Source organism: Mobula hypostoma, chromosome 15, assembly GCF_963921235.1.
Source record: "Mobula hypostoma chromosome 15, sMobHyp1.1, whole genome shotgun sequence".
NCBI lineage: Eukaryota > Metazoa > Chordata > Chondrichthyes > Myliobatiformes > Myliobatidae > Mobula > Mobula hypostoma.
In genome coordinates this window covers 51,204,241-51,220,819 of record NC_086111.1, presented here as the reverse complement: position 1 = coordinate 51,220,819, position 16,579 = coordinate 51,204,241, and the positions used below count along the sequence as shown (strand labels likewise).

Sequence of the window (16,579 nt, the reverse complement as noted above, 5' to 3'; positions counted from 1 at the left end):
ACGTGAACATCTGCTTTGCAAGTGGACTGGGTTTTGTGCATTGGAACAGGGGAGTCATTTTGCAGATTTTGATAAAGGGCCCATTCCCATCTGATCCGTTATCAGGAGTCAGTGTGGTGACATCTGGAATCATTCAGATGGTCCTGATACTTTCCACTTTTATTATGTGTAGGAGGGATTTTGCAGTTATCCCTGCACTCGCTAGATATTTGCATTGGCTGATGAAGACCTTCTTTGATTGAAATGGATTCAGAAATGCTGGGAGATTTCGTCCAGTCAAGATTTTATGTTTTTAGTTCAGATCCCAGCGCTTTACTTGTTTCTCATTCTGGCTGACTTTATCACATTAACACCACTTAAAGGAAAGCATCACTTTAAGGACTCCTGTCATTGTGAGAGATTGTACCCAAAAGTTCACATTTACATCTTGACTTTTCAAGTATTTTTATTATCTGCACACGCAATGTTGTGGGTTTTAAATGTGGCTCCCACATAGACTCTGGTGAGACTTGCGTGGATCTGCTGATTGAGATTGTTTAACAACCCTAAATGATTCACTTCGCTTTTAGTGAAAACAAAATAAATGAAAAAAAAGTCTTTTCACTCACAATGTAGGGAGTTCTCAAGGACGCTACTATGTTTTATTACAACAGGCCATCTTTGATCCAGATCGCGCTTGAACCATTTTCACAAAAACTATGAATTCCCTTGCTGTTTACTCTTTTCCAGCATCATTTGACTTCTCACCTGTCATATGCACAGTTTGTGTTTTCCTTTACTGTTGTATCAATTTCATCTCCAATTAGCCAGACAAAATTGGTATCATTTCGCAGTCTGATATCTTTCCATGCCTTCTTGGGGACATAGCCACAGTCTGCATTGAAGTCTCCCATAATTATGAAGTCCTGTTCAAGACAAAACGCAATGGTATTACAAGAACACAGCAACATCAAGGGCAGGGAAAAACAATCTTTTTCTAGATATACGTGGCTTTTGATAAATCCTAATATCAAAAATTCTGAGGGTACAGGAGTAAACATTAAAAAAAACCTTGGTCTGCCCTATTAGTGTATGTGTAAATAAGCAGCATTAGTTTTTACTAGGCACGTACCCGGTTTAAATTTACAAATTTTCTGTGGCAATAATAATTGATATGCTTGCACAAAGTAGTTTTGGAGAAAGCCAAAAACCTTTTAGTATATATTTCATCATTTCTTCCCACTCTATCATATCTTAAATGTATTATATTTTAAGTATTTCCTTTCAGTTGGATACAATAGGGTCTTTTAAGGGATTCTTAGATAGGTACATGGAGCTGAGAAATATAGAGGGCTATGTGCTAGGGAAACCCTAGGCAGGTTCTAGAGTAGGTTACATGGTCGGCACAACATTGTGGGCCGAAGGGCCTGTAATGTGCTGTGGATTTCTATGTTCTATAGTATCTATTTTGAGTAGACACCTCAATATGTTGGAATGTATACGTATTCCTTGATTTACCAAATGTCGCATTTACAAATTTATGCTGTATTTTCATTCTCTTTGCATACGTGCCTTGATTTACAAATCCATTTTTCACAGTGAATAGTGCCAATTCCCCACTTATACGTAAGAAAACACCATACTAAAATGTCTATAATGGCTTTTTTTGTGCTTTTCTGTTTACAAAATTTTGCCTAATAAAATATATTTCAGGGACTCAATCCTGTTGTAATTTGCAGTATTCTTGGAGACTGTATTATACAGTCTGCTCTGTCCATTTCCATGGATCCTACTTATCTTGCCAATGAAAAGGGAACCTGTGTGAAACCTGATTGGTTAATTCACACATATTGAGAGGTTTAAGCTCACACATTAAATTTTTGTTCGAAATCCTTTTTGTTTCCAGCTATTAGGAGATTGTCATGGTGGTTCCACAAGACCAATATTGGACCAGATGAAATTAAGAACACCGACCCAATTACCCTTTTGTCAATACAGTACTCATAATTCCTTGGTAATAATTGTGAATAGCCAGCCAGTGGTGTAGGGGCATCAGCACCGGACTCTGAGGCGAGTGGTCCCGGGTTCGAATCCGGGTGGCTCCCTCCACTCTTTCCATCCTTGCTGGGTTGAGCGTCGAGCAAGCAACTCAGCCTCGTAAAAAACTGTCAGAAATGCTAAAGAAATGGTAAAGTTGCTGCCCGATGTGCCACAAGGCTCGGTGCAACAAGAATACTTGTGAATAATGAGGCTCTCTTTTACTTAAAATGGGAATGTTTGTAGGAAACTAGCACTGTTGTAATTGTAGTTTATGAGCATCAATTTCCTCCTAGGATTAGGATTATGAAGCGTGATAAACTGAAGAGAGCAACACACGGCTTAAGCACTAGTGGCTGGTTAAAAGATGTAGAAGGAAGCAAGGTCTAAGTTAAGCAAAAGTATGTTCTTCTGCTTTGTGGTTACTGGAAACAGTGGAGTTCAGGGCCTCGGGTAGTTGGAAGTGTTCAGGTAGTTGTGGTTGAGGACAGAAATATCAAGGTCCTTAGAAATGGTGCTGGGAGAGGAGATACCCAAAGAATTAAGCCAGGTGTGTGTAAGGTTTTTGGGAAGATTTGTTGCTGGGGCTGATCCATCTGCTTTCTGTACAACTTAAAGTTTGATTAGCACGCTGTTGTCAGTCCAGTCACAAAATCAATCCAATCTATGTAATCTGAGATGTTTAAAAGCTCAGATTTATCTTTCTCATTTTCAATGCTGGCACCAGGATTTTCAAAAGTATTGAAGAAGAACTTAGTGGCTCACTTTTTGTCATTTCCATTATTCCCAGTGGCTTACTGATTATTAATTAGTAGCTACTGTCTATATATCTTTAAGAATGATCAGGGTTACATTTATTTATTTTGTGTTTATCTGTGTGTTCCCTTCCTGCATATTCAAATATACTGTGATTCTGGGTATGACACAACGATTCACATTGCTTGGTTAAATCTGTCATCCTGGACATACTGAGGAATGACGAGCTGTGACAGAGGAGCAATATCTTCAGAATATACAATAGACACAATACCTTTGTACTCCTGTCAGCCCAATATATTTTGGCAACATAGTGGAGCAGGTATTGCTCATGCCTCGTAGCTCCAGTGATCAAATTAATTCCTAATCTCTGGTGCTGTCTGTGTTGGGCTTTCATTTCTCCATACACCACGTGGATTTCTCTCAGGTACCCCATTTCCTTCCACATTCCAAAGCTTTCTCACTGTAGTTCAATTGGATACTCTAAACTGCCCCCTAGTGGGTGACAGGAGGATCAGTGTGGACTTGACAAACATGTTAGAAAGAATATATTCGCAGGAAATGGGATTGCACTGTGAGCTAGCATAGACTCATGGGGTTGAATGGCATCTTTCCATGCTAAAAGGAAACATGGATGAAATTCTAAATTAGGTTTAATTTTCTGTCTGCCACTGATATTCACATAGCTCCGTGCGAGGAGTTTTTAAAGTTCATCTATTCAATGTGAGTACCATCTTTTATTAACAGCTAATGACTCTTTTTATAACCTAATGAAACTAAAAAGCAATTACATTTTGAAATGTAGGAGCTGAAACTGAAAGAGATGAGAACGAGGGTTTCTTTGCTCGTTTTCCAGAGCCTCATGGGTTGAGTTAAGAAACAGAGTCTCTATGGGTTGAGTTAAGAAATGACAAGGGTAAAAGGACACTAATGGCAGTTGTATACAGGCCCCCAAACGTCAGCCGGAAGATAGAAAAGGCATGTCAGAAGGGCAAAGTCATGATAAGGAGAGGAGAAGAGGGCGGCGCGACGCAGCTCACAGCAGCCACTCTGGTGGTGATGTCTGTTATTTGTCAAGTAGGGTGCCGTGCACAATCCTGATCTGATGGAGACGGACGTGAGAGCACGGAGGGACATCTGGTGAAACTTCTGAAATGCCTGCTTCGCTGCTGCCGCTACTGTGTGGTCCGAAATCTCCAGAGGGGAAGGTCCCGAGTCCTCGGCTTTGCTTGTTGCTTGGCAGCCGGGGCAGGGTCGAAGCACTGGTCAGAGGCTCGAAGTTTTTGGACGGACTCAGAGTCCGCTGCGGTCGGGTGCTTCCAATTGTGCAGCATCGGCAAGTTTGCGGCGCTTGGAGGTTCATGGCAGGGAGAGTTCCTCCCTTCTACCGTCTGCATGAGATGATGAGGCTATCGGGACTTTGAGACTTTTTTTTACCGTGCCCATGGTCTGCTCTTTATCAAATTACGGTATTGCTTTGCACTGTTGTAACTATATGTTATAATTATGTGGTTTTGTCAGTTTTAGTCTTGGATTGTTCTGTGTTTCTTGTGATATCACTCTGGAGGAGCATTATGTCATTTCTAAATTGTATCATGTATCATTGCATGCACTTCTAAATAACAATAAACGAGGACTGAGTGTCCTCATAATCTAATCTAATCTAATCATTGGGGGTCTTAACGTGAAAGTGGATTGGGAGAACTAGGCCAGTACTGGACCTCAAGAGAGAGAATTTGTAGAAATGAATAAGGGATTGCTTTTTAGAACAGCTTGTTGTTGAGCCCACTAGGGGATCGGCTGTGATGGATTGGGTGTTGTGCAATGATCCGGAGGTGATAAGAGAGCTTAAGGTTAAGGAACCCTTAGGGAACAGAGCTCACAGTATGGTCGAGTTCACTTTGAAATTTGTGAAGGAGAAACTAAATTCCAATGTGTCGGTATTTCAGTGGAATAAAGGAAATTACAATGGCATGAGAGGGGAACTGGCCAAGGTTGACTGGAAAGGGACACTAGCAGGAAGGACAGCAGAGCAGCAATGGCTGGAGTCTCTGCAAAAAATAAGGGAAGTACAAGACAGATATACAACTAAGGAATTTTCAAATGGAAGAAGGACACTACCGTGGCTGACAAGTGAAGTCAGATCCAAAGTAAAAACAAAAGAGAGGGTATACAAGGAAGCCAAAGTTAGTGGGAAGATAGAGGATTGGGAAACTTTTAAAAACTTGGAGAAAGGAACTAAGAAGGTTATTAGGAAGGAAAAGGTGAATTATGAAAGGAAGCTGGCGACTAATATCAAAGAAGATACTAAAAGCTTTTTTAATTGTATAAAGGATGAAAGAGAGTTGAGGGTAGATATAGGATCAATAGAAAATTATGTTGGAGATATTGTAATGAAAGACACACAGATGGCAGAGGAACTGAATGCTTATTTTGCATCAGTCTTCACAGTGGAAGACATCTGCAGTATACTGGACATTCAAGAGTGTCAGGGAAGTGAAGTATATGCAGTGAAAATTACGACTGAGAAGGTGCTCCGGAAGCTTAATGGTCTGAGGGTGTATAAATCTCCTGGGGCTGATGGAATGCACCCTTGGGTTCTGAAGGAAGTAACTGGAGAGATTGCAGAGGCATTAACAATGATCTTCCAAGAATCAATAGATTCTGGCATTGTACCGGATGACAGGAAAATTGCAAATGTTACTCTGCTATTTAAGAAGGGTGGGATGTAGCAGAAAGGAAACTATAGACCTGTTAGCCTGACATCAGTGGTAGGGAAGTTGTTGGAATCAATTGTTAGGGATGAGATTATGGAGTACCTGGAGGCACATGACAAAATAGGCCAAAGCCAGCATGGTTTCCTGAAAGGACAATCCTACCTGACTAACCTACTGCGATTTTTTGAGGAAATTACAAGCAGGGTAGACAAAAGAGATACAGTAGATATGGTGTACTTGGATTTTCGGACGGCCTTTGATAGGGTGCCACACATGAGGCTGCTTAGCAAGATAAGATCCCATGAAATTACAGGGAAGTTACTAGCATGGGTGGAGCATTGCCTCTTCGGCAGAAGACAGACAGTGGGAACAAAGGCTGGCTGGCTGGCTGCCGGTTACCAGAAGAGTTCCACAGGGGTTGGTGTTGGGACCTCTGCTTTTTACGATGTATGTCAATGATTTGGACTATGGGATTAATGGATTTGTGGCTAAATTAGCTGATGATACAAAGATAGGTGGAGGAGCGAGTAGTGTTAGGGAAACAGGGAGCCTGCAGAGAGACTTAGATAGTTTAGGGGAATGAGCAAAGAAGTGGAAAATGAAATACAATGTTGGTCATACACTTTGGTGGAAGAAATAAAGGGGCAGACTATTATTAATATGGGGAGAGAATTCGAAATGCAGAGATGCAAAGGGACTTGGGAGTCCTTGTGCAGAATACCATAAAGTTTAGTCTCCAGCTTGAGTTGGTGGTGAAGAAGACAAATGCAATTTTGGCATTCGTTTCTAGAGGTATAGAATATAAGAACAGGGATGTGATGTTGAGGCTCTATAAGGCACCGATGAGACCACACTTAGAGTACTGTGTGCAGTTTTGGGCTCCTTATTTTAGAAAGAATATACTGACATTGGAGAGGGTTCAGAGAAGATTCACGAGAATGATTCCAGGATTACTGTATGAGGAATGTCTAGCAGCTCTTGGTCTGTATTCCCTGGAGTTCAGGAGAATGAGGGGGGGTCTCATAGAAATATTCTGAATGTTAAAAGGCCTGAACAGATTAGATATGACAAATTTATTTCCCATGATAGGGGAGTCCAGGACAAGAGGGCACGACTTCAGGATTGAAGGACATGCATTTCGAACAGAGATGTGGAGAAATTTCTTTAGTCAGAGGGGGTAAATCTGTGGAATTTGTTGCCATGAGCGGCTGTGGAGGCCAAGTCATTGGTGTATCTAAGGCAGAGATAGATAGGTTCTTGATTAGCCAGGGCATCAAGGGGTATGGGGAGAAGGCAGGGGAGTGGGGATGACTGGAAGAATTGGATGGACCCATGATTTAATGGCAGAGCAGACTCAATGGGCCGAATGGCCTACTTCTGCTCCTCTATCTTATGGTCTTATGGTTTTATGATTATATAGCATTATTCCTCCAAGGTAATCTTAAATGTTCCGTTTGATTGTTCGTCCTTTCTCATTGGCTTTATGCAGAGTGGTTGTAGAATGTGTACATTTGTGCACAGCTCCCTTTGTTCAATCTACAGTCTTCACAAAGTAGGCGGTCATTTCTTTCCTTCCAAGGCATGAAAGGAATACCAATTGTGTATGTGTGTGTGTGTGTGGGGGGGGTGGGGGAGCGCGCGCACGGGCGGGGGAATAATAACAAGGTAAAATAAAAGCAAGTACAGTATTTTCATTTATCTGTTTAAAACTTTGTAAATTTAGTCTGTGGTAGCACAATACCATAATGGTCACGATCCACAATTCTAGACAAAACTTCTGTATCTGGCGACTCACTATCCATTCCTCAGGAGACATTTAAGATTAATGTAGATTAATGGCAGGGTTTTTGCATCAAAACAATGAGCTAATTATTAGAATTTTTTTTGTTACTGGAGCCCACCCCCGTATGAGTAAAATCCTTTTGCTTTCTTATCACCTTTATAATACAAGCTGTATTTGATAAGGCGCCTTATTCGCGGGAGCAATGTCAAGCCGAATCTAACAGCAACCCACATGTGAGCCAAAGCTTGTTGTACATAACTTGAATGCCGTAATGTAATAAATTTTGTAACAGAACGTAAAACCAGCAATTAACATTTTGAAATGGTGACATTTCAAGTCAAGAACTTTCATCTGGGCTAAAAGATAGAGGGGAATTAGACAGTATAAGAAGGTGGAGGGAAGAGGTAGAGCAGGAGATGGCAGGTGATAGGTAGATCCTGGTGATGGGGATCGTAGGCTGTTGAGGAAGTGGGGCGGAGTAAGAATGCTGTCAGAAGCTGTGAGCTGATAGGTGGAAATGATAAAGGACTGAAGAAGATGGAATCTGATAGGAAAGGAAGGTGGAGCATGGGATAAACAGAGCGAGGTGCAGAGGGGAACCAGTGGGAGGAGTCATCAGATGATTAGCAGTTGGAGAGCATGGGAGAATGGAAAGAGACAAGGTGATGAGGGCCAATGGATCAGGAAGAGTGAGAAAAGAAAAAAAGAGCTTCCCTCCCCCCATGCCTTTGAAGGGCCTGTTTGCTCTGATAGCACTGAATTTCTCAATGATTCTATAACAATGACAATCCATTTTAGAAACAGCCTGTCGTGTACCTTTGTTCTCCAGCGTTGCTTCATCGCCAAGTAAACATCGTACAATGCATCAATTTCACTGGCTGAGGAAGTCGGCATTGAGTGTAGAGGAATAATGACAAAATCTTTCACAGCTTAAGAGACGAAAGGAAATAAATTATTACAGAACTCCTCATATTTTAAATGCATGAAAAATAGATATATTAAATAATGGACTAACATTTACCCAAGCAAAATAAGGAGGAATTCTATAACCAGTGACATGGTAAATCATTCATCTATTGTAAGGAAATAAGAATAAAGTATGCAGACACAGTAATAATAAAGAAATCTTTCAAATATTCAAATGGTACATACTAATTTTATGTTTTGTTGATTTCCACTATGCATGTAAATCAGTCTACTTCCTTGCTTTCAATGTAGCTTTTTGGCAAATATATATTATCATATCACTTACTTCACTTGCATTTTAATATATTCATTGTTGAATCACACCAAGAGTATAATTATAGAAAATAAAGGAAGATAAATGGCAGTATTGATTCCTGATTTCCAGTATGTACAATAATTTGTTTCATTTTTTTATTAAAAAAAACTTCTACAGATGTACTGTTGAAAGTATCCCGAATAGTTGCTTTATGGACTAGTAGAGCAATTCAATTGGACAGGAACATATGAAACCGCAAAGAATATTGGACTTTTGTGCAGTACATAAAAGGCACCTATGCATATGACAGTAAACAGAACTCTGACTAGAAGTGTTGGTAGTACTTTAAAATGTATCATATGAAATAGAAATGCATGATATTCTAATAGGACTTCAAAATTAACAAAACTTTGAAACCTAACAAAGCAAACTAAATGTCTTAATAACCCTATTACAGCCTTGCTACAGGCAATACATGTAGTGTAGTAGCTAGCACACCGCTTTACAGTGCTAGCAACCCGGGTTCAATTCCCATTGCTGTCTGTAAGGAGTTTGTATATTCTCCCCGTGAACGCATGGGTTTCCAGGTGCTCCAGTTGCCTTCCACAGTCCAAAGATGTACTGGTTGTTAGGTTAACTGGTCATGATAAATTGTCCTGTGATTAGGCTAGATGAAATCAGGGGTTGCTGTGCCGTGTGGCTCGAGGGGCCGGAAGCGTCTGCAGTATTCCATGCTGTATCACAATAAATAAATAAATACCCAATTGTTCATGGCTAAATCTGGACTTTGTGCTGCAGCCTGGCTCTGCAGAACCAGAAACTCCGGCCTTTATATTCTGAATCCTGAGCGGATCAGCTGAAATTGGGCCAGTTGGCAGCAGGCGCTCTCCGCTAGACTTGGCCTCTCTAGTCTGGGAATGTGGGCAGAGTTTGCTCCTCATTAAAATAGTTTCTGCTGGAGAATGAGTGCACTGGTATAGTGGGTGAGAACTGGTTTTGATGAGTTACCCTTCTCCCCCCAGACTGGTAATCTTGGCAATTTTGAATTATTTTCCAAATCTGAACTGGATGAACCTATTAATTTTCAAATCAATATTTAGTCCTTAAATCAAAACTCTTCCTTATCTGGATAGCTAGTATATTCAAAGATGACACTTCAGCTCAACATGGGAAACAGATTATCAACTATCTGTATTGATGAGTAAAATTAGTGTTTGTGCCACTTCCTGCTTTGGGATTTTTTTTTTGTGATTTCATAAGACCATAAGACCATAAGACATAGGAGCAGAATTAGGCCATCTGGCCCATCAAGTCTGCTCCACCATTCAATCATGGCTGATCCTTTTTTTCTATCTCCTCCTCAACCCCAGTTCTCGGCCTTCTCCCCATAACCTTTGATGCCATGTCCAATCAAGAACCTATTAATCTCTGCCTTAAATATGCCCAACGACCTGGCCTCCACAGCTGCATGTAGCAACAAATTCCACAAATTCACCATCCTTTGGCTAAAGAAATTTCTCCACATCTCTGTTTTGAAAGGGTGCGCCTCTATCCTGAGGTTGTGCCCTCTCGTCCTAGACTCTCCCACCATGGGAAACATCCTTTCCACATCTACTCTGTCCAGACCTTTCAACATTTGAAAGGTTTCAATGAGAACCCCCATCATCCTTCTGAATTCCAGCGAGTACAGACCCAGAGTCATCAAACGTTCCTCATATGATAACCCTTTCATTCCTGGAATCATCCTTGTGAACCTCCTCTGGACCCTCTCCAATGCCACCACATCTTTGAGGGGCCCAAAACTGTTCACAATACTCAGGGTGAGGCCTCACCAGTGCCTTATAAAGCCTCAGGATCACATCCTTGCTCTTGTATTCTAGAACTTTTGAAATGAATGCTAACATGGCATTTGCCATGGCATTTCAGTTACATTCAGGTGTGTATTTCATGAAAAAAAATGGAGCAACTCACAGGTATAGCGTGATGAAAACCATACCACAAACGGTTCTCTCGCAAAAACATCCCCACTGTCTGTTGAGGAATCTGGATATTGATAGCTCTTTTTCAGTGTTAATAGTTTAGGCCTAAAATAGAGACAGAAATGTGTACAAAACAGGGTATACAGTCAACAAGTCATTAGCTCAGATTAAACACCAAACTAAGAAATAACTTAAAGTTTTTTTTTGTGTTTATTAGATGTATAGACAGTTTCACTTCATCTCCTGAATTGGATTCCTGTATATGAACAATGTAAGATATTTGCTTGCTTGAATGGTTGCTCTACTTGACAGTTGATTTCTCAGAGCACATCACATTAACAACAATACTAGAGTATGCTGTCTGAGCTGCACAGTGGTCCAACTGAAGATCCACAGTAGTTTTTCCATGTTAGTGATGTTCTTGTTATGCAATAGAAAATGACCCAATTGGAAGCAAAGGCAGTTTGGTGACATATCCTCCAAAGCTGTCTGTACAGTTCCAGAATTGCCACTGAGAAAAAATTGGGAGAAGTTGGTCCAAAGTTTTGAATGGATGCAAGGAGTGGAAAAGATGTCTTTATATGCAAGACTTTTTCTACCAGTTGTGATTATATTCCTCTGACTGTAAGTATTTGGCATTAGATCAGCAATTCCTCTGTCAATTCGTTCTCAACACAACCTGCATCGCCTTAAACTTTTGAAAGCCATGTAAGTCAACTTACCTATATTTAAAATTTTAAACTTACATTGTTGAGGAATATTCTAAATAAGAAATACATAGGACAATATTGTGTGTTCAATATCATTAAGATATTACACGTATTCTTGTTTTTGCAGATATTCAAGCAGTGAATTTATTTTGAAATTGAGAAGAGTTTCAATAATTCTAGGTTGCTATCAACATGACAAGTTTTGTGTGTAGATTTCTAACATTTTTCAAAGTGTCAAAGAAATTTTCAGAAGAACCAAGTTTGCAATTGAAATAATCAGTCCTTTATCCTCAGAAGAAAATGTGAAATGATAAATCTCACTCTGAAACTTGCAATAAGTGAAGAGATCAAATGTGTTAGAAAGTCAGGCTACATACTGAAGTGTCTTCTGCTTATTAACTGTTTTATGCATGTAGAATCCTGACATTCATTTCCTTATTATTCACTTACCTTGTAAGTATGTGCAGAAACAAAATTTAAACATGAAAAAAATGAATCACTACTGTACCTGTAAATAAATGCATACTGTTCTTTGTAGCTTTTCATCCCCAGACGTTTACTCATGATAACTTCATATTCATTGCTGTTGCCATGACTAAAGTAAAATACTTATAATATTAGTTAGAGCAAATAATCGTTAAAAACATATTTATTTTACAATTGAATAGCAATTTTCAAACTAAGTAGTGATTAACACTCAGGGTATAGACTTCCTATTTTCTGATTCCAATTGTTTCCCACTTCCTGTTCTGAATTAAAAGTTATGTTAATTATTTTTTAGAAAGAATGTCAGTCATGATCTTGACATTGATACTGTGACTGCATTTAAAGGAACATGAAGGAACGAACATTGACCTAGATTTTCTGTGAAAACAATCACCCATTTATGATCTACTTAGGGCAGTGCTAACCCTTGTCTCTTGCAGGTGCTCTTTTCCATTCGAGTGAATGGAGATGCTGTCCCTGTACAAGGTTACACTTTGTTTCAGTTTATTGGATAGATTTCTGGCTATGAATCATGGATGACTGGCATAACTTTTCAGTCTGCTGTTAGGGCCCGTGATTGTAACTGTGAAAGAAACACCAGCAAAAACTGCCGGCAATCTGGAAATTCCTGCATTCACACAGCCCCCTTTGTGGAATTCCAAAATTCCTTTGCATTTATGCTGGGCACGTGGCCAAGTGGTTAAGGCATTCGTCTAGTGATCTCAAGGTCGCTAGTTCAAGCCTCAGCTGTGGCAGCGTGTTTGTGTCCTTGAGCAAGGCTCTTAATCACACATTGCTCTAGTGTCTGTGAGAGGAGTGGCACCCCCCACAGACTTCCATGAGGCATGAAATTGCCCGACGCAGGCCTCTCATGGTCTTAGTCGACGTTCCCTCCCTCCCTATGCTGAGAAATGCCTGTTTTTAAGTTTCAAAAATAAACTTTGTTCATAATAAAAAATATATATCCTATACTGTAAATAACACAAGCTCAGAAATTACTACAAGGACATTGCCAAAGAGAACTGGATAATCCATATATAGATTTGCGTGGCTTAAGGAAACAAAACTAACTCAAAGGTCTTACTTGTTCAATCTTTCCATGAGTGCGGGAACAGATTTCTTACTTTTATCCTTGATTTCCATCATCAACAATAGATCACAACGAGATATTATCTGCAGAAAATGATAGGAATTCCAATTGATTGATTTATAAATATCTCTAAAAGGAATGTGGAGCATAAAATGCAACCAATGCTAGATGATTTTCAGAAACGTTTATAAACCCAGCCTTCATTTTCAGGGGTCTCTGAGACAATGCAGAGGACGTGGCTAATTGGTTTAATTGCTTTCTCTATGAAAGTTATAAAGATGTCCCACAGGGCATTACAGCAAAAAGTTTTATTCAGAAAATACTGTATTTTTCACGAAATATTTGGAATGAATATATTTTAATCTGTAAACACTAATACACTAAAACAAAGAACCCTGGCTGGAAATTACGGCAGAATGGAAAGGATGATCTGATATGACATGTTTCAATGCTTCAGTTCAATTCTGATGATAAGTTTGATGCCATGTTTCCTCAGGCCCTCCTCTTTCTGTCTCCCAGACCCATTCTGACACCTTCATCTTCAGTCTTCAGCTTTTTGTTCACCGTTATTCATCTCTCACATCTGAACATCAGCTCAATTGGATTATTTCATTTGTTTCCTGTTTTCTCCTTTATATTCTAATTAACTGTCTTTAATGCAGGGCAGGAGGCTACATGGAATCCACGGCAGGATCATCAGACTCAAAAACAGCTACATTCCCCAAGCAGAAAGACTGATTAACACCTCCACCCACTAAAGCACCCCTCACCTCCACTACTCTATCATTTTCTGTCAGTGTCACCTTATGTACAGGCACTCCTGTCCCTAGCATCACTTTATGAACATACAATCAATGTATATAAACTCTCTTATGTATTTATATTTATTGTGTTTTTTAAATTATTGTGTTCTTTATCTTATTGTATTTTTTCTGTGCTGCATCGGATCTGGAGTAACAATTATTTTGTTCTCCTTTACACTTGCGTATTGGAAGTGGCATTACACAATTGTGAATCTTGAACACTTCTGTATCTTTTCAAGTCTTATTGAAGGACAATTAAACCCACCTTCAGTACCTTTGTTATGTGAGAATGGAACTTCCAACTTTGTTATTGTTTGTAAACTTCATAATCAATATTGCTCCAAGTTCATTACATTGAGATTCTATACGGATAACTAACTGGAAATTATGTGGTCTAAAGTAAATGTTATAGTGAGATGATTGGAAATGTGGAAATCAGAATTCCTCATGCACAAACATGACAGTAACTTCAGATAACTTCAGTGGGGAAATGGGTTCTGTTGTGAGCTTCACAGAGTATCTTACCATTTACAATACTGAAAATTAAATAATGAAATTGTGGAGTCTCATTTCTTTGGGTTTTAATTTTTGAACATCTAACTAAATGTACAATCTGGAATTAAACTTCTTAGTATTACTTGGGTGGCAGGGTGGAGCTACATCTCTACCAAAAGAGGTGTAAGGCACTCTTTCCCTCTGCTAGCCTGCTGGTCACCTTTGGACTAGGTGTAGCACCTGCTTAGCCCCCCCCGATCAGGGTCACATGAAGCCATGGGAGCAAGTGGTGGATGGTTGTATGTGCAGCTGGTGCATATCACAAATACTGGTTATGCGACCACTGATGCCAGGCAGACAGATTCTGAGAGTATTGATAGTGGCAGGGGTCATCTGTCTGCCCAGAAAAAGGCAATGGCAAACCCTTTCTGTAGAAACATTTGCCAAGTACGATCATGGTCCTGGATAGAGCAACAGCTTAGAAGAGGTCTTCCCTACAGGCAATGATCCCTTGCTCGGTAGACAGACTAAAGACAAATGGAAGACCATGATCTCCATGTCGTATGACATGGCACATAATGATGATGAGTATGTCATACCTTTCCCTTATTTTTACTATTTACTATGACTTTGAGTTCTCAGACTTTCTGAGTGGAGTCATTAGAATTGCAGCCGTAACTCAGAAGTGTGACTGAATCTAAACTCGGAGTAAGGTTGATCAAGCTGTTTCAAAATAGTAAACACTGTAAAAATTTTCCAGTATGCCACTGAAATTATGGGGATTATTTTAAGATCCATTGCGGTGCTGGACGTTCATGGCAGGGAGAGTTTTTTTTCTTCCTTCTACCGTCTGCGTGAGATGATGGGACTTCCGAGAGTCTTTGAGACATTTTTTTACCGTGCCCGTGGTCTGTTCTTTATCAAATTACGGTATTGCTTTGCACTGTTGTAACTATATGTTATAATTATGTGGTTTTTGTCAGTATTTCAGTCTTGATTTCTCTTGTGTTTCTGCGATATCATTCTGGAGGAACATTATATCATTTCTTAATGCATGCATTACTAAATGACAATAAAAGAGGACTGCATGTCCTCAGAATCTAATCTAATCTAATCTATATTAATTCTGTTTGAATTTCCTAATCTTCCCATTGTTGTCACCAGATGCCCCAGTAGGGACATTTCATCAAATTGACAATACATGAACAAGGTTACAAATCTTCAGACTCCAGATAGAACAAAGCTTTCTCTGTGTGCAGTTCTTGCCACAGATTCCACAAACTTTTCTAACTGTGTAATTGAATCTGCATGCAGGATAATGTAGGATTGAAAGTTATTACATTCCGATCAGAAGGGTGGATGTCGGTTGGAGACAGATTCACTTGCACAATTGAAGCATGAGAACTGCTCTGAGTCCTGAAACTGAGAAAGAAAATATATATATCTGGGATTCCCAGTTGCAAAGTAGTGAATGGAGAATGATGAATTAGTACAGGATTGGAATTGACAGTGATCCTTTCAGCCAGGGAGGACAATTCAGAAACTTCCCACCACCTACTTATGAAGTAAGGCAACTTCGCTGAAACGCTGGACTGGGAAATGCTGAAGCACTGAAACCAGACCAGACAAGAGCCAAAATTTCAAGTGAATAGGGTGGAAACTTCAGTGTAAGTAACAATAAAAATCATTTCGCATTTCAAAAGCAGCTGCTCTTAGAGCAGGGGTTCCTGCCCATTTTTATGCCAATAGCCTTACCATTAACAGAGGGGTCCTTGGACCCCAAGTTGGGAGCCCCTGTTTTAGGGGATTATTAACTGTTAAAGATATTGAGGCACTAACATTCACTAGTGTGATTGTATTTTATGGCTCATAAAGGATGATAAAAGGTTTTGGTTACAACAAATTGTCATTCTGATATTTCATCCCAACTTTCATCACATTGATGCATAGGAAGCTTTCACTGTTTTCTACTAATATTTATGTGATACTTCTGGGGAAATAACTGGACCACATCATATTTCTCCATTCACAGTTCAGACTGTGCTTTGAAATCTGACTCTGTTCAAAAGATCCTTGTGTACTGGGATTCAACAGTGTACTGGGGTTCTACCCTGTCACAGGCACACGAACGATTGAATCTGACTCGGTCACTATCATCAATAGAAATACTTCACACAATTATGTGGTTTTAAAATACCAAGCAGTTTTACAAAACACACTGACCTCTGAAGTGAATGTCAATGGCTTACCTTCACAAGGACATCCAGAATTCCTTCCTTGGCTGCCTTTGATTTTCCGAATGACCTCACGTTAAAAGAACAGATTTTAAGAGAATGAACCCCATGAAAACTGGCAAGAAAGAGAGCAGCGCATATGAAGAGCTGCTTTACCATCTTCACCTCTCGGGGACAGATACCAACTGGTTAACTATTCCCTTCAGAATGCAGTGTGTTACTGCGACGAGACCTCCTATATTTAATGCCACTGTTGGGGCTAGCAAATTCCTTCCTCTCTTTGCTTTC

General features: G+C 39.8%; 1 protein-coding gene across 1 annotated transcript in view; it reads right to left on the bottom strand.

The window, feature by feature from the left end:
* LOC134356836 (deoxyribonuclease gamma-like) overlaps positions 1-16,579 on the bottom strand; it is a 25,645-nt gene extending 9,066 nt beyond the window's left edge. The window contains exons 1-6 of the mRNA XM_063068014.1: positions 16,307-16,579; positions 12,754-12,842; positions 11,692-11,778; positions 10,466-10,578; positions 8,089-8,201; positions 748-905 (exon numbers count right to left, since the gene is read on the bottom strand). Coding sequence (XP_062924084.1) covers positions 748-905; positions 8,089-8,201; positions 10,466-10,578; positions 11,692-11,778; positions 12,754-12,842; positions 16,307-16,450 — 704 coding nt within the window. The 5' untranslated portion in view covers positions 16,451-16,579. The remainder of the gene's footprint in view (positions 1-747; positions 906-8,088; positions 8,202-10,465; positions 10,579-11,691; positions 11,779-12,753; positions 12,843-16,306) is intronic.